At 47.0% G+C, this 18,762-nt stretch overlaps 1 protein-coding gene across 2 annotated transcripts; it reads right to left on the reverse strand.

The window, feature by feature from the left end:
* Positions 1-595: 595 nt before the first annotated feature.
* Positions 596-10,595, reverse strand: Zfp879 (zinc finger protein 879). 2 transcript variants are annotated; one of them, XM_063269593.1, is made up of 5 exons: positions 10,480-10,565; positions 9,600-9,666; positions 7,183-7,309; positions 6,701-6,793; positions 596-2,482 (listed from the first exon to the last, which is right to left on the reverse strand). In XM_063269593.1, exons 2-5 carry the CDS (start codon positions 9,630-9,632, stop codon positions 1,068-1,070), a joined length of 1,668 nt encoding a protein of 555 aa, XP_063125663.1. In that variant the 5' UTR covers positions 9,633-9,666; positions 10,480-10,565; the 3' UTR covers positions 596-1,067. The 2 variants fall into 2 exon arrangements, with proteins under 2 accessions (XP_063125663.1, NP_001128072.1); NM_001134600.1 differs by having other exon boundaries at positions 600-2,482; positions 10,411-10,595.
* Positions 10,596-18,762: the final 8,167 nt, after the last annotated feature.

An 18,762-nucleotide genomic window follows, 5' to 3' on the forward strand; every position in this document is an offset into this window, starting at 1 on the left:
TCAAAAGCATTTGTCTGAGGAACCTTTAAACGCCTGCACACTCAGGGTGATTTTCTTCTCAGCTTAGTGGAAATTGTTGGGCTGACCTTCCTCAAGTTGTATTAAGGTGTGTCTCTGTATTTTTAATTGTTAATTCTGTACTGGCAGATAACTAAGTGCCAGCAGGATTTTGGTATTGTCATTTTTATGTCCATCACTGAGTTTTCTACATTGTAAATGTGTGCCCTTCCTCTCTGCCTAAAGCAACCTAAGAGATGAATCAGGTGATTGGTTGTGATAAAGATCTGATGGCCAACAGATGGGGCAGGAAGCATGACGGTGGAACTCCCAGGCTGAGAGAGTAACACAGGGGAGGCAAAAAGGGAGAGATTACACAGTGGACATGGAACGAGACTGGAGAGAGGTAAGGAGGTAAAGAACTAGCCTCGTGGCATTCTCAGGCTAGTATAATTGGGTTAAGTCTAAACTGAGCCCCAGCAAAAGGTCTCAGCTTTAAATTATACTGGAAGTCTTCATGTTGCTGGCAGGACCAAGAAAATCCAGCAATAGAGAAAGGAAAAATGAACCATAAGTTTTAACAACAAATAAGAACTCGTTTCCAGAGTATTGAAAAGCAAACTTTAGTGACCATGGGCAGCTAGATATTTTTTCCTCATTTTTTCCAATTCAGCTATTTTGCATTCACACTCAAAGGCATTGTTCAGCACAGATCCTAGACTGGTCTGACGTATGCACTTTCGCCTAAATCAGTAGGTCCCAGTGATGCTTTAAAAGGTTGGTGGCTATGAATTCTGCATCATCACTAGAAAGAAAATATTAATCCTTCAATCTTAGTGTCAACTCCGTCATCAGTAAAACTTCAGAACATGTGGAAAACATTCTATGTAACTTTTCCAAACACAAGTTTATTCTGCATCACGAATGCCAGAGGTTTGCTGAAATCTACCCTCATGCTCACCCTCGACTAACTACCACTCATCACTCTCTGGATGAATTCTGTCACAGTCAGTATGCAATGAATGTCTCAAGGCAGATTTACCGCATGCATTTTACTTATACGGTTGTCCTCAATTATGTGTCTTCTGGTGGTTGGCAAGAGATGAGCTTTGACTGAACGCTTTCCCGCATGTTTTGCATTTATAAGGTTTTTCTCCTGTATGAATCCTCGTATGTGTCATAAGCGACGAACTCTGTCTGAAGGCTTTCCCACAGACTTTACAGTTGAATGGTTTCTCTCCGGTGTGAATTCTCTGATGCTGGATGAGGGCTGAGCTTTGGTTGAAGGCTTTTTCACAGTCACTGCATTTATAAGGCTTCTCGCCAGTGTGGATTTTTCTGTGAGTATTGACTGCAGAGTGGGAACTAAAAGCTTTCCCGCATTCTTTACAGTGGTAAGGTTTCTCTCCCGTGTGGATTCTGTGGTGGATGTTAAGCCTCGAGATCCAGGAAAAGGCCTTCCCACACTCGTCACACTTGTACGGCTTTTCTCCCGTGTGGATTCTTTGATGCTGGATAAGTGCTGAGCTCTGGCTGAAGGCTTTCCCACACTCCTTGCATGCATACGGTTTCTCTCCAGTGTGAATCCTCTGATGAATGATCAAGGCCGAGTGGTAACTGAACACTTTGCCGCACACATTACAGTGAAAGGGCTTCTCTCCGGTATGGATGCGGTGGTGTCTGCTCAGCCGTGATATGGACGTAAAGGCTTTCCCACACTGGCTGCATTCATACGGTTTCTCCCCAGTGTGAATCCTCTGATGCTGAATAAGAGACGAGCACTGGCTAAAGGCTCTCCCACACACGCTACACGTATAAGGCTTCTCTCCAGTGTGGATCCGCTGGTGATTGTTAAGGGACGAGCTGCCTTTGAAGGTTTTGCCGCATTCCTTACATCGATAGGGTCTCTCTCCAGTGTGCATCCTCTGATGCCCAATGAGAGAGGTGGTGAAGCTGAAGGCCTTCCCACATTCACTACAGACGTACGGCTTTTCTCCAGTATGGACTCTCAGGTGCTGTGTCAGGGACGAGCTTTGGCTGAAGGCCTTCCGACATTCCTTACATTGGTAGAGCTTCTCTCCAGTGTGAATCCTCTGATGTTTGCTCAGGGAAGAACTGTGGAGAAAGCCCTTCCCACAGATGTTACACTTATAAAGCTTGTGCACTGCGTTGAACCCCAGTTGTCTGAATAGAATTGAGTACTGCGGGGAGCGGGGCTTTCTTCCCTCGGAGACAACTCTGGTTTTCCTAGGATTTCTCACAAGTTCGATCCCTGGAAAGCCCCTCTCGTGTGTACAGTCTCTTCTAAGAAAAAGCAGCATTTCACTGAAGAGGTTTTTCCTGTAGCCTGGTTGCTCCTCCAACTGTTCCTCATTTACACACGGTTTTCCCAATAAGAAGCCGAAAAGATCATCAACTCTCTGGTGTTTCAAGACTTCCTTATTTTCCTTTTTGGAAACCCTGGGTTCAAACAAGCTCTTCCACCCTAAATTAAACAAAATGTCAGCAACTCTTGCACAGAGAATAAAGGAAAATGACGCAAAAAATACATGACACCGAAAAGCCAAACTCAAAACCACGTGACACAGCTAACAAATCCAAACTCAAAATCTTAGCAAAGGTTAGGACAAGGACAAAGGAAAGGAAATAGAGGAGGGTAGACACGCCTGGAAGGTCTGAAGAAGTGTGTGTGTGTGTGTGTGTGTGTGTGTGTCTGTGTGTGTGTGTGTGTGTGCGCGTGTGCGCGCACCTGCATGTCTGTGTGCCTGAGTGTCTGTGTGTGTGTGTGACTGTGTGTGTGTGCCTGCCTGCCTCTGTGTGTCTGTGTGTTTGTGTGTGTGTGTGTGTGTGCCTGCCTGCCTGCCTCTGTGTGTCGTGTATGTGTGTGTGTGTGTGCCTGCCTGCCTGCCTCTGTGTGTCTGTGTGTTTGTGTGTGTGTGTGTGTGTGTGTGTGCCTGCCTGCCTGCCTCGTCTGTGTGTCTGTGTGTGTCTGTGTGTGTGTGTGTGTGTGTGTGCCTGCCTGCCTGCCTCTGTGTATCTGTGTGTGTGTCTGTGTATGCTTGCATGTCTGTGTGCCTGAGTGTGTGTGTGTGTCTGTGTGTGTGTCTGTGAGTGCCTGAGTGTCTGTGTGTGTGTGTGTGCCTGCCTCTGTGTGTGTGTGTTTGTGTCTGTGTATGCCTGCACGTCTATGTGTGCTTGAGTGTCTGTGTGTGTGTGTATGTGTGTGTGTGTGTGTGCGTGCGCCTTCATGTCTGTGTGCCTGAGTGTCTGTGTCTGTGTGTCTGTGAGTACCTGAGTGTGTGTGTGTCTGTCTGTCTGTCTGTCTGTGTGTCTGTGAGTACCTGAGTGTCTGTGTGTGTGTGCCTGCCTCTGTGTGTCTCTGTGTGTGTGTATCTGTGTGTGTCTGTGTATCCCTGCATGTCTGTGTGCCTGAGTGTGTGTGTATGTGTGTGTGTCTGTGAGTGCCTGAGTGTCTGTCTGTGTGTGTGTGTGTGTGTGTGTGTGTGTGTGTGTGTGAAGATGGTGAAGATGGGCTGAGGACATCAGATGGCAGCTCTAACAGTAAGAAGGGGTGCCAGTCTTGACTTAGCAACAAAGCCTGGATTGTCATGTATTTCTGAGCACAGCTTATGTTACTATTCAGTTTCAGCACCCAAGTCAGGGGTCAGTATACTCAGGTAAATCCCAAAAGAAAACTGCAGGGAGGAAGAGGAAGAAGAGGAGGAGAGGGGGAAGGAGGAGCCCATGCTCCAAGAACTCTTTGAAACAGTATCAGTCTCGACAGTGCCATGCTGGCTGTTGTCAGAGTGCTGACGCTGTAAGGCGCCTTCCCTCAATAGACCGTGCAGAGGCCGGTGCTCTGGGAATTACAGGGAAGATAGCCAGGGAAGAGCAAACTTTCCATTCAACAGCCAAGTAGCCAGACCGCCAAAGAGGTAACTATGGCCTTATGAAAAATATATAAGAACGAACAAAACCAAAGCAATGGGTAGTGGAGGCTGCTATACTGATATTTAAGCTGAGTAGTAATAAGACGAAGTTGAAGATAAATCTAGGGCCCAAGATGGCTGGACGGGGATCACGCTGCCAGCAACAACTTAGTTCAAACTTAGACTGAAGTGGTAGAGGAAGCACTGGGTTCTGAAAGCTGCCCTCAGCTCCACACTCATGCTCTGACTCATCCCCCAACTACCCTCCTGCACAAAATAAATAACTAATGTAAAAAAAGATAAAGTCTAAATGACAGACAGGGTAGTAAGGATAGACTATAAGAAATTAAATCACTGATTCAAAAGAAATGAATACATTTTATAAAAGAGCTTCCATTCTCTTGATTATAAAAGAAGTTACTGATATAGAAAAAAAAGACAATCAGAATCAGACAGATAAACAGTTATCAACACTCGGTGTTCACAGAGTGGAGCCAAGTGTGGATGCTATTGATAGGGGAAAAGAAATCTAATGTCAGAATTCTACTGTAAAGCCTATGTCTAAAGGAGAGGAGGAAGGGCTTAGACATAGACATATGCTGTACACAGAGACTCTGAAAAAGGTTATTGGTAGAAAATATCCTCATTTAAAAAAAAGGAAAATCTAAAGACAGCTCATAAATGGCAACCCAAGACAAAATTGACTCAGAATGCCCAGCTACTGCCAGCACAAAGTGAATTCTAGGTAAGTAACTGAGCCCAAGAGAATTATCGTCTGGTACCAGAAACAAAGACAAAATCCAAAGTGAGCACTTCTGGTACAGCAACCAGAGTCTAACAAACTCCACTGTACAGACCAGAAATCATGTATCTGCTCTATGTGGCTTGTGAATGTCACAGTCAAGAAGGGCCTAATGAGTATCTGCAAACCTGCTTAAACTCTATACATATTCTGTATGTATGTATGTATACATACATTTACTTTTGTTGATTTTCCTTAACAATGGATATTGAGTTATAGACAAAATAGGCAAAAGCCCAAGGTATGGTAACACATATGTAATGAAAACCTCTTACATTCGAAAAGACTGGAACTTCTGCTGGACCTCATAGCCAGAGGTCATTAATACACCTGGAGATCACTTCAGAATTAGGAATGCTACCCTACTTACGTGCTCAGCCTGTCTGTTTAACCTGCCTTTGCAAGAACAATGTGACAATTGTCCTTACTTGCCGTGGATTTTTTTCCATGCAACCAACTTTAAAAACCTAAGCTAATGTATAATTCCATGCCCCTGACCCAGAGAACAATGCATGATATGGTAGTCACTTGTAGAAAGGAAAAAATAGGTTGAAGAACAACCTTATAATATAAATACCTGACATACTGACATAGAGTCGAAAGCAGCATTCAGATATCACATGATCGCTTTGATCTGTTATCTGGGTCAGTTGCAGTTAGCAAAACTTTATCCCTTGTAAAACTCTGTTAAAGATTTCTGTAAAATATCCCTCATTCTTTTCCCATATCTCTGTGATGTTAAATAAATACAGAGCTAAAGCCTTGTTGTAGATTTAGTTTACTGTCTATATTATGTTAGTTGGGTTCCCAATTTGCATGGGAATTTGGATGACTACAAGCGAGATGTCCCTGCCCCCTAGCTGGTTCTAATTTGTAAATAAAGTTGCAGGTGGCAATGGCTGGGCAGGGTGACAGGTGAGACTTTGAGGTTCTGGGGGCAAGGAAATCCAGGAGGAAGGAAACGGCCAGGGAGAAGGCCCCAGCCTAACAAGTGTAGGAGAGAGAGAGACAGAGACACTTCCAAAATGAAAGAGTTGGGGGTCATGGCCCACGAGGGCTACAGGCCTGAGTCTGTGATGGCCAGGATAGAAAATAGGTTTTAGTAAGTAACAATTCAGGAGGAGAGTGCATTAGCCACAGGGAGGTTTGAAAGTGCCCAGCCATTGGGCTGTTCAAGACATATTAAAATAGAAGGCTCTGTGTGTGTGTGTGTGTGTGTGTGTGTGTGTGTGTGTGTGTGTGTGTGGTCTTTCATCCTTGGATCCAAAACATTTAGGCGGGGAGCAAGGAGTGTGCACACCCACTGCCGGGGAGATTACAGCAGATTAACCAATTACGGCTTCAGAGCCCTCGCTAGGGACACACACAGGCACAGTGGCAGACAAACTCCTAAGAGAGCATTCAGGCAGGCACAGATTTAGATTCACGCAACAGACAAGCTGCAGATGGGAGAGGTGGAAGGCACGGGGAGAAAGAAGTAAAGAACTCAAGCTGGGCCTGTTCTTGGTAACGAACAACCACAAGAGGAAGTCCTGTGATTTGTTTTCCTTAGTGCGACACCGACACTTTTGGGGTAGTCTGAGGTTATTAGTAATGTGTTTACGGGGAAGCTGGAACAGGGGTCATGAAAGCTACACGCAAACCACTGAAGGGAAAGAGTTATCAGTTCAGGAAATGTGAAGGGACAGTAGATGGAGCAAGATTGATAAACATTTAACACGTGTCCCGTGGCAGCACGTGACTTCAGATGACAAGAGGCATTTGACAAAGTACAACCGTGCTTGGACAATTCACCTCTCCCGCTGAACCCGATGCACCAGGTGATCAGAAACAAAAAGGACATACATCCTTGCCAGCAACCCCCAGGCGCATCAAAGGAGGTTCCTAGCAGGTGTCCTCTGAACTTAATCCCCTTAGTGTGCCCAGGCAGGTAGGAACTGCCAGGTTCAAGTCCACTCCCTCTGCCACTTACCGAGGTATACACCTTGAAACATTCCACTTTCCACCATCTGGAAATCTGCTTGCTCTAACTGAGAGATGACCTTTGGCTTGGGAGACAGAATCCCTGTTCATGAACAAGAAGACATGAGTGGCCATACTGGCACAGAGATCCAGCCCAAGTCGACCCTGAGGTAGGGATACCATGCACAGGAGGAGAAACTGTTTAGAAAGCAGCCTAAAACCGGGCTCCTAGAGGGTGTCCAGAAGCCTGAGGATCAGTCAGGGATCTGGCTCGGTGTTCCTGTTGGTGCGATATCTTAGGGAACCCATAGCAACAGAAAAACACAGAGAAGGTACCCTTTGCCAATTCAGCTGTGTTCAGACTTCGGAGAATAGCCAAGGGGAAGAGCAGCCATGATTGAGCCCAGCTCAACCTAGCCAAACCCTGCACATGCCCTCCCAGGTGGTGGGTAGGGATCTCGTGCCTCCGTCAGCCCCCAGGAAGCTCCTTACCCAGCGAGGCCAGGTTGCTGTAGTTCTCCAGCATCACCTCTCGGTACAGAGTTCTCTGAGCAGGGTCTAGGTGCAGCCACTCATCCTGGCTGAAGGACACGGCGACGTCCCTGAACGTCAATGGCTCCTGGAATAGCAAACCCATTCCTCCTTACCCCAGACCATGCCCACAGATAGCGTGACTGAGAAGCAATCCCGTGAGGGTTTCAAACCCAGAAAGCACTTCTGGTCATCACCTTCATTCTCCAGCATAAATTCATGTATACAGTAGGTGCCACTGTGTCCTCAGAAAGCTCAAATACAGCACCCTTGTCTTAGTTAGGGTTTCTATGACTATGATGAAACACCATGACCAAAAGGCAAGTTGGGGAGGAAAAGTTTATTCGGCTCACTCTTCCACATCACTGTTCATCATTGATGGAAGTCAGGACAGGAACTCACACAGTGGAGGGTCTAGGAGGCAGGAGCTGATGCAGAGGCCATGGAGGGTGCTGCTTACTGGCTTGCTTCCCATGGCTTTGCTCAGCCTGCTTTCTTATAGAACCCAGGACCACCAGCCCAGGATGAACCACTCACAATGGGCTGGTCCTCCCTCATTAATAGCTAACTAAGAAAATGCCTTATAACTGGATCTTATGCTGGCATTTTTTTTTCCATTGAGGGTCCGTCCTTTCCGAGAACTCTATTTTGTGTGTCAAGCTGACACAAGACTAGGCAGCACGACCTTACGAGAGAGCACTCGGAATCATGAAACCAAGTCAGGAGGACAGAACTTAGTCTTCTTGAGACTAAGAAATGTACTAGACATCACAAAAAGAGAGAGGGTGTGGTGGTTTCGGTGCTTCTAATCCTCTCCAAATCGTGGACTGGGCATCCAGGTACAGCATTTGCAGCACTTACAGTGGAAGGGCTAGGAACTCGCCTTTTCTTTAGCATGCCAAAGACATATTTCCACAACCCTAAGCTGGCCACAAAGCTTGGCATCTTTCCTGCTCCGAAAGGGCAAAAGTAAATTAAATCTCTGACTCCCAATGGAAATGAACAAAGAGATAGTCTGCGCCTCTGTTTCTTTGCAGTGCTTGGAGTAAAACCCAGAGCCTTGAGCATGCTAGGCAAGTGCTATATCTATGAGCAACATCCCAGCACTCACTCTCTGTGTGTGTGTGTGGGGGGGGGGGGTCTGTATATACCCAAATGTGTAGAAACCAGAAGTCAACCTCAGATGTCAAATTCCTCAGTACGCTATTCATTTTTGTTTTGAGACAGGGTCTCTCATTGGCCCAGACCTTGCTGACTCACTAAGCCAGTGAGCCCCAGGGATCCACCTGCCTCTTCCTCTCAAATGCTGGGATGACAAGCATTACCATCACCCCTGGCTTTTTCACCTGATTTCTCCACATTGCTTCAAACTTAGGTCCTCAGACTTGTGTGGCAAATATATTACTAACTGAGCCATCTTTCCAGTGGTGAGGGAGTCCTCTTAGTGGCTAAGTCATCTGTCAGTCTCAACTCAAGAAACGCTTCCCCGAGGAACTGGTACCCATGTCTCTCCTTGAGTAGAATCATGACAGGTACTAATATAATAGCCTCTAGATTAAGAAGGCCAAAACTCCCCTCTTTACAAAAAGCTCAAACAACCACCAAAGGAGTATCGCTTGCATGGTGCAGAATTCTGCATGGGGACACGTCTAAATCAACAGAACGTGAACCTCTCGGTTTCTGTGCCCTGCTTCTGCATGTATGCCACATAACCCTTTCCTTCTGTTCCTTTGGATGTATCCCAGCATCACTTCTATCAATTAGGAGGACGTTAGATATGAGAGTGAGGGTAGGGGCTGGTATAGGGATAAAGCTCTATTGTTTACACTTAGCTTTATAGCAACAGGCTATCACAGCTGATGAGCATTATTGAGGCAAGTGATCATGAGACCAGTCCTACAATCAGGTCACAAGACCTCAAGCAGGTTAATATATGGGGCGGGGAGGATACGTTTTCCACTAGCCAAAATGTTTAAGTGGGAAAAGATATTAAAAGCAGTACTGACACCCTTTGGCCTGATTCCATATCCTCTGCCTGGACAAGGAAGCTCCTACTCTACTAAAATCCTGCTTGCTGAGGCTCCTGGTACGTCTTGTTGGAACCTTCTCCAAGAGGATGTGAGAACCAGGGGACTAGATAACAGCCTCTGTTCAACAAGTGGAGTGAGGGAAGGCAGTTAACTCCTGGGCAATGGCTACTGATTCGCGCAAACAGGCCCTGGAAACTGGCCTGAGGCATAGGAAGTGCCTTCCTTCAGGAGTTAGGGCTTCGCCTTTCAGTAGCTTCTGTTCCTTCTTAGGCTCTAAAAGCCCAGAGAAGCTCAAGAAAGGATGAAATAAATCTGTCCCCTCCCCACTGCAGTCCAAAGGCAACTCACCCAAAGCTGGGCTGGCAGCAACCTCTTGGTCATGTTTCTCCCTCTGTAGCTCCTCCTGAGAAGACACCTGAGGCAGAGAAAGAAGCTGTGAGGCCTACTCCTCCTGGCTGCTCTCCAGCCCTCACTGGGCCAGAGCAGGTTGGAAAACACCTGCTGGGGATCCACACTGCCCAGCCTTCCCAAACTACAGGGGACCTGGGTGTGAGTGCCAAAGCCAGAAGTAGGCAACCGGACACTATGTTATCGGGCCTGTGACCTTTTCGCTAGAGGTTATGATTATAGGTGAACTGAACGAAACAGTCACAACTATCAAGTTAACAAGGTAAAGGGCACCATTGTGTGCAACTCCCGGATGTAAGAGAAAAACACAAATATTCCACATATCTGCACTTGGACATTGCAAGGGAAAGAAACGACTGCAGAATGCATGCCCTTTACAGACTCCACCAACTAGAAATTAGTCCACTCTTCCTCATGGGCTTTTGCCTCTGATCAAAAGAATTACCAAAGTCACTTAAAGTCATTAACAAGAACGCACACGCACACGCGCGCGTACGAGGAACAGCATCACTAGCCAGAACTGTGCAGCTCATGTAGTGCGCATGATATTAACCAGTATCTTTCTGCTCCTTTCCAACAGTAAAATATTAGAGCAAAGGTACAGAGGAAAAAAAAAAAAAAGGACTGTGGAATTCACTGTAAGACACTGTCCAGCACCAAAGACTGACTGACTGAAACGAAGAAACAAAGTTTCAGCTCCAGGATGGAAAGCCTGCAGGCGATCTGCTCAAGGCCGACCTGACTCGCTAACCTGAAGCCGGAGGCTTTCTTGACCGCTGCTCGGGCCGCGGGACCTGGAGTCAGGGCCCGAGGCCCGTACCTGCCGCCGAAGCCTCAGCGCGCTCCCGCCAGGTCCGCAGCCCTACCCGGTAGGCTCCCGGCCGTGCCAGCTCTACCAGAAAGCCCAATAAGCTCAATGCCCACAGTGGGTACGACTAGGCTCAACTGAGCGTGCGCGTGAGCCACCTGGTTTCCATTGTGGACTACATTTCCCAGAAGGCGCTGAGACAATCCAACGCACCCCGTACCGTGTGGACTCTGTACAGTGCGGAGTGGGAGGCAGGCACCTAGCTTTTCAATTCCCACCAGCTTTCAGGTTTTTGTGCTAATTCGTAATTACAAATGTTAATACTACTAAAGAGGAAAAAGTGAGTGTGCATTAAAAATGTAGAAGAATAAAGCTCTGGCTGCTTAGTTTCAGATAGCGAAAGGACTTGTCCTCTTTCATTTTTTAACAGAAAATTATGCTACAAAAGATACATAACATACACAATTTTTCGTTGCTGACTCATACTTCAATATTAAGCAAATAAACTGCCCTATTAGTTATTCCTGCCACTGGCAGCTCAGACTTTCAGGAAAAGCAAAGAGGTAGAAATATTGATTCATTATTCAAGTTGGAAATGTCTAGCTCTTCTTACAAAATTTTATTCTGTCTTTGTCCACTGTAATGACAGTTCAGCCTCAATTAGACACAAATTATGTTCTCTAGGTAGCAATTAACACAAAGAACTCCTTAAGGATGTGGGGGTGGGGGGCCATACACAAGATAAGATCAGTGCCCTAAAGGAAGAAAGACAGGAAAAGGTTATGTCACAGTCTCCTTGGAGCCAACTAGAAGGGCTTCTCCTGAACCAAGATGGGAGAGAATTTCATCATCAGAAGACTCTGCAAACGACTGAAAGTCACCAAATGCTGTAAGATTCTATCTTGCTTCTATTCCTGTCAAAATATACCAGAAGCATTCCTACCACCTCCAAAACAAAAAAACAAAACAAACAAAAAAAACAAAAAACCCCACCAAACCACCAACAGACATAGCATCCAATACTTATGCTAAAGCATACCACTTTAGTTTAAGGATTATTTTGTCTCCACACTAGGTGTGTACTTTCCGTAGGCTTTTAGCCGATAGTTTCGTCAAGCCAAAGAAGGTTCCCAGGTGGCTAAACTTTTAAATCATGAATGAAGTAGATATTTACCAAATTGCTTTTCCAGCATCCATTTAGATAATCATGTTTTTGCCTTTAATCTGTTAATGCAGTGAATTACAGAAATACATTTCCTAAATCATTACATTCCCCAAATCGTTAATCCGCTAAAGAACATCTCTGGGTCAAACAAGACTGGTTTTGACAGCTTTGTCTCTGTCAGTTTGTAAATGTTGGGCCGGCTCTTTCTGTCCCTCGGCTTCTTGGTTTGGCCTGAACATTTTTTTTTTATTTCACCTACAATTAATTTCACGATCTGTGTTGTCATTGTCTCGTATTGTGTGATATTTTGTGAACAGAGGGATTCCTTTGTAACACAGCCGAGTGAGTTAGTTTGCTGTTCTGTGTAGAAGGCTTCATGTGAGTATTTTCTGTTCTAAGTGAGAGGACCTCTGCGCTGTGTGCAGACTGCAGTACAGCCTGAAGAAGGAGAGATGTGTTTGGTGTTCCTTTGTCTCCCTCAGCTCAATCACTGTGTCTACCTGTTCTTTGAGAAACGCTGTGACCATCTCTTTCTTAACCCACAGTGCTGAAACGGAACCCACAGCTTTGTGCATGCTAGGCAGGCACTCTACTATGGAGCTAGATTTTTTTATTTTTAAATCGGGATCTTGCTTTGCATTAATGTCCTGCTTCCAAATCTGCATACGTCTTAGAGGGTTGTTTTATTTTATCTCCTCATCCTCCCAGTTTTTCTTTAGGAGTTTCACACACAAATTTTCAGCATGAACGCCTTTCCTTGTTTCTTGATATTATTACTGTTGTTATTTTGACACTGGTCTTCATCTGGGCTCCAACTGCTGTTCTTTGTGCCTGCCAGACATCAACATTGCTTTACCGTACTCGTCATTCAGGCTTCTGCCCTCACGTCATCCACCTTGCTGTGTATTCAACTGGATATCCACCTGCAAATGGTTGAAGTTGGACCAAACCTCCTATTATACTCAAAAATGCCCCTCAACATGGATCAAAGACCTAAATGTTAGAGCTAGAATCATAAAACACTAAAAATAAAACACAGGAACATAGGTGATATTTTAGTTAGGGTTTCTATTGCTGTGGTAAAACACTGTGACTAAAAGCAATGGGGGTTGTAGGGAGCAGGGTAGGGAGGAAAGGTTTGATCTCAGAACTGAGAACTTACTCACATTCTACAAGTGAATGGAGTCAGAGCAGGAACTTGAGGCAGGAACCTGCTTACTGGCTTGCTCAACCTGCTTTCCTGTTGACTCCAGGACCACCTGCCAAGTGGTAGATTTGCCCAATCTAGGCGCGCAGCTTGTATTCCTATTAATTGAGTTGTGTTTTTCTTGCACGGGCTTATTTGGGTTGGAGATTTACTGCAACAAGAGTTCGCTGGCTTTGAGAGTGGAGGTAAGCCAGCTCCGAGGGTGTGAGTGTGGGAGAGCTGACCCTGACACTTGTCTGCCATGGGGTGGCACAGGTGCAGATGTGATGCCCCCCGCCCCGGTTGCTGTAAAATTATAAAAAAAATCTTTCTTTTATCCCACACTAGATCCGGCACCGTAGTGCCCCAAGATATCTGGTGGACATCTTCATCTCAGTCAGCAAAGCCTCTCACCCGCTCTGCTCCATCCCATATCACACTGCCGATGGCTTCTCTCTGAGACTTGCAGCAATCTCTCTACCCATCCAGTTCCCAAGGTGGGTTGCCACCATGCCAGAAATATACACCCCAATTCCGTGGCGGCCTGGTATCTCTGGTCACCACATACTCTCTTAAACTTAAATCGCCACATGCAAGAACACACAATACAATAACCTCTGATCAATTGATAAGATATAATTGCCCTCTTAAACATAGAAAGCCCTGTATACATCCACCCCTTAAGAACATTCATAACAATCTGTAAGTGTGCAGAGAGGAATCTTGACATCAGGTTCTCTCTGCTGCTTCTCCTAAAGACTCTTCCTCCTCTCTCTAAAACTTTTCTTCGGTCCATCCTTCCTTCACGTCCAATGACAGGCCTCATTCTATCTTGTACCTGCCTTCACCTATATGACATCCTACACGCCCCAACCCCCTATTACACACACACACACACACACACACACACACACACACACACACACACACACACACGGTGCACCTCACTACTTCTGCAGTCAGGAGTTAGCCCCGCCCCCTCACCAGCTGCAGCACTCAGAACAGGCCCTGGACTTTGCCTGGATAGCACCGCAGAACTGTCCCTGGTGTTGAAGGTACAGGTAAATCAGCCCTGAAAGCCTAGGAGAGTTAGCCCCGCCATTCATGTGCTGTGAGGTACTGTGGGTGTGGAGGTGAAGCTCTCCCCACCTCCTCACTCCCTGCCACCTGAGGCAGTAGGGAGAGCTGGCCCCCTTTTGCGGTAAATATTAAAAAATGGTTTCCTTTTATCCTGCACTGGTTGGGCCACATGGCACTGTGGGGTACCTTTATCTCAGCGGCTCCACCCTGCCCCCAAGTACTCTCAGACCCAGGTGGTCCTCGAGCCATTCCAGAGTGGCTTCTTGCCACGCTGGTCCCTAGAGTTGGTTCCAGCACCAGAGGGCCATATGGAACTAACCATAATTTATCTCTGGTTAGTATGTCTCCCAGCGGCTCTCTACAAGCCATGGTTCTAGCTACCCAGTAAAATCAGGGCTCTAGAAGTCTAGCATGGGACTGGCCTATTATTACTCCCTGTCATGGACTCTGCCCACACTCCTAGCAACCGCCCCCTGGTAGTTAAGGTAAAAACTCCCAACTACCGGTGAAATCATGATTCAATAAACTGTAACTTAACAATCAGATTTATATGTTAAATTCTCAATCCACAATACATCCACACAATAAACTCACAACCGATTGATAAAGATATAAACCGCCCACCTAGATAAGATAAACTGACCAATAGAAATCCATCCCTTAAGAATTATTCATAACAACCTGTATCTATGTAGTGATGCATGGCGAGGGTCGGTTACGTCTGCCTCCATGTTGCCTCTGCTCCTTTCTGCCTCTCCATCTCTTTCTAAAACTTTGTTTCACACTACCCTTCCTTCTCGTCCAATGACAGACCTTGTTTTATCTTGTGTCTACCTTCACCTGCATAACGACATCAACCTACATCCCCCAAGGACATCAGAGTGGGAGAGCTGGCTCTGCTCCTCACTGGCTGCAGCACTCGGGAGAGTGGGCCCTGCACCTCATCCGGGCAGCACAGTTGGGCTAGCCTTGGTAGAGGGAGAATAGATGAGGCAGCCCTGAGGATAGAGTGCAGGAGAGGTGGCCCCAACACTTGTCGGGTGTGAGGTGGTATGGATGCAGGGGTGATGCCTGAAGCAGTCAGAGAACTGGCATAAGAGCAGGTGAGCTGGCCCTGCTCCTCACTGGCTGTAGCACTCTAGAGGGCTGGCCCTGCCACTTGTTTGTTGTGAGACACACACACACACACACACACACACACACACACACACACACACACCTGCAATGACTGGGAGAGCTGACCCTGGATCATGAGAGGGAGAGAGCTAGTGGCTTCTCATTGGCTGTAGCACTTGAGTGAGTGGGCCCTGCACCTCACCCGTACTGGCCCTGATGGCAAAAGCATGGGTGAGCCAGTCTGAGCGTGTGAGAGTGTGAGAGCTGGCCCAGCCTCTCACAGGCTGCAGCACTCAGTGGAGCTGGCTCTGGAGGAATGGGTGCAGAAGAACCCATCCTGAGGGTCTGAGAGCATGAGAGCTGACCCTGCCCCCTGCTGATGAATGACGTGAAGTCAGAGTTCACTCTGGTGGTGGGGTAAGGAGAGCCGGCAGGCTGGCCACTCAGCTACCACCCAGGGCGAGGTCCAGGGCTCTGAACTGACCCATCCCAAATGGATATCATCTGTGAACGGTGGGGATGCACGAAAGGGACATTCCTGCCATTCCAAAGCTGCAGAATCTCTCTCCATGGCACAGGGCAACAACAGGATAACCTGGAGGGGTCCTGAGGAGGATCCAATATTGATGGTGTCCTAGAAGCCGAAGACTTCAACCCAGACCATTGACTCACTGCAATGAATATCTTCAAGTGAAAATGCGTGGACTGGGGGAAGTACTGTGGGCACGCTGTGACACACTACCGCTTCCACAGTGAGATGTTCTCTATGCTTTGTTTTAGTGTGTGTGAGTGTGTGAGTGTGTGTGTGAGTGTGTGTGTGAGTGAGTGTGTGTGTGAGCGAGTATGTGTGTGAGTGAGTGTGTATGTGTGTGTGAATGTGTGTGTGAGTGAGTGTGTGTGAGTGTGTGTATGTGTGTGTGAGTGTGTGTGAATGTGAGTGTGAGTGAGTGTGTGTGAGTGAGTGTGAGTGTGTGTGAGTGTGAGTGTGTGAATGTGTGTGAGCGAGTGTGTGTGAGTGTGTGTATGTGTGTGAGTGTGTGTGAGCGAGTGTGTGTATGTGTGTGTGAGTGTGTGTGTGAGTGAATGTGTGAGTGTGAGTGTGTAAGTGTGTGTGTGTGTGTTATTTTGGGGAGAGGTTGCAAGAGCGAAAAGAGGATAGGAGGGGATGGGGAGACGAGACGAGCAGAACTGGGTGCATGATGTGAAACTTACAAAGAACCAATAAAGTTTAAAAAAAAAAAACCCGCAGAAAAGAGTTGTAAAGGGAATCAAACCGGTGTCTACTTGCTGCTTTACTGTATTCATCAGGCTAAGTAACTTTATGAGAGCTACTGGAATGTAAAATGTCCAAGAGTAAGCTACGAATCTTGGGCCTGTAAATTATTTTTAAACTAGTGTCTATTGAAAACAATGAGTTTTAGGAAAAAAGAAAACTCCATTTATATGGTGCGTCACTGTTGGTGAGCTGTTTCCCTCGTTGCCGCCAGGCTACCCTGTGGTGGCAGCACTGACAAGTCAGTCTGCACATTCACGTGGCAATAGAACGGAAGAACATGTTTGATGGTGCAAAGGTGTGTTGAAGGAAGCTTGCACAGGGGAGGCATCAACGAAGGTTAATGGCAGATTGTTCTAAACAACCCATTCTGCCAGCACCGAAAGGTCTACAGTTGCCTTGGGTTTGACAGATGAGGCTAGCGGAAAGATAGGCTGTCAAAGCAGCAGTGGGATGAGGGATAAAGTGGCAGTGGTTAGTCTTCCTGTCCACTTAATAGACTTGGAGTCACCTGGGAGACACATCTCTGAGTGTAACTCTGAGGGGCTCTCCACGAAGGTTAAACTGAGTGGGGGGAACACCCATCCTGAATGTGCATGGCACTATAACGGAATGCTAACGGAAAAGAAGTAAGCTGGCTGGGAGCACCAGAATCCATCTCTTTTCTTCCTGACTGTGGACACAGTGTGATCGGCTGCCTCACACTCTTCCCAGCAAACCTTGCTGCCATGAATGACTGAATCCCCTCAAACTGTGAACCAGAATATCCCTTTTCTTGTTTCACTTGTTTTTGTCCAGTATTTTGTCACAGCAATGAGAAATATAACCAATATGGAATTACATAGTTACACATGCTCCGTACTGGTCCATGCAGGACACTGAGGCCTAGGTGGGCATTCTCCAATGCAGACACCATGCTTTTCAACATCCATGTGCTAGAGACTATGAGGAATGCTCTAACTCTCCTGCCTACATGTTCTCTAAAAGTGAGAAAGTAACAATTCACAGCACTCCTGGAGGTCAGAAGCTTTGACACCACCCATTCATTGAGCCCTCAAATGTATAGTTTTAAGTTAACTCTATTTGCGTGTGCATGCTTGCACACACTCACACACACACACACACACACACACAGACAGACAGAGAGACAGAGATAGAGAGGGAGGGAGACAGAGAGAGACAGAGATATAGAGACACAGAGAGAGAAAGACACAGAGAGAGACAGAGAGACAGAGAGATAGACGGACACACAGAAGCTCTGCTTAGATAGTCTCTTGCAGTGTCACCTACCCACTCAGGCTCTGGCCTAGCCCCACTGGCTTCCATCAAGCAGTGAACCACTCTGGGTGTGGCAAGAGAAATCAGAGAATGGTGGTATGTTTCTGCTGCTTGCTCTCTCCACCAGCCATGTCCAGATCTCTGCTGCCACCCTAATCCATCCTGACTAATGGAGCTCAAACTGCTGCAGGCCCTGAATTGATGAGCCCACTAATCCCTGGAGGAAGGGGCTCAGCACCTGTCTCCAAGATGCCTTTGCTGTCCGGCATCAGAGAGCACGATCCTGTCCTCTGTTGGAAATGATGGGAAAGCACCTTTGGGTCAAACAACTTCAGGGTACGAATCAGCTCCAGAGAGCTAGGAAGCTTTCGGAAATGACCTAGGGGGCAGCTGAGGGCTCCTGACCCAGAGGGGAGCTGCAGGGTAAACTAACCCTCTAACCCAGTGGGTGGGCTGGTGTACCACACCACTCTGAAATGCAAATCTCATTGCTGAAAATGGTCAGCTGCAGGGCCCTAGGCTGTCAATCACTTCCTGAGGTGTCTGCTTCCCTGTCTGCAGATGGAGAGGTTCTCCGCAAGGCTTCTGTGTGTTTGCTGCTGCTGAAGTCTGCTCAGCCTCACCAAACCCGTCTCACGCCTGTCCTTCAGACTCTCTGGCTCACCGGGTTCCTATCACCTGCCACTTATGGGCTTGCCCCAGAGAAAGTTGGAGTGGCCCTTATGCAACTGCATTAAAAAGAATGATTGGGCCCTGATAAGGTGGCTCAGCTGGCAAAACTGCATGCTGCCAAGACTCACAACCAGGGTTCAGGCCTCAGGACCCACATGGTGGAAGGTGGTAGGTTATTTCTCTGTCACTGGTGAAATAAGCCAATTCAAGCCAAATTGGAGTATGTTAAAGGCAGGTTTGTTGGAAAGCTGCTCTTAGGTGAGTTCACTGGCCCCAAGGATTGAGGCCAGGGGAGTCGCCATCAAGGGTGGGGGAGAATAGAAAGAGACAAGGGGGATGCAGAGAAAAGAGAAGAAGAGAGATAGGGAGAATTCAAAATGTCTGGATTATACAGGGAAAAATCTCTGGGGGGAGGACAGCCCAGCCCTTAGGCTGGAAAGCTCAGGGTTGGGAACTGAGTATGTCATATAGGGACTGAGGAATGCTGGGAGAACCTGGAGGTCCAGTCTGCTTTGATACGTAAAG

This window comes from Rattus norvegicus, chromosome 10 (genome assembly GCF_036323735.1).
Source record: "Rattus norvegicus strain BN/NHsdMcwi chromosome 10, GRCr8, whole genome shotgun sequence".
Classification (NCBI taxonomy): Eukaryota; Metazoa; Chordata; class Mammalia; order Rodentia; family Muridae; genus Rattus; species Rattus norvegicus.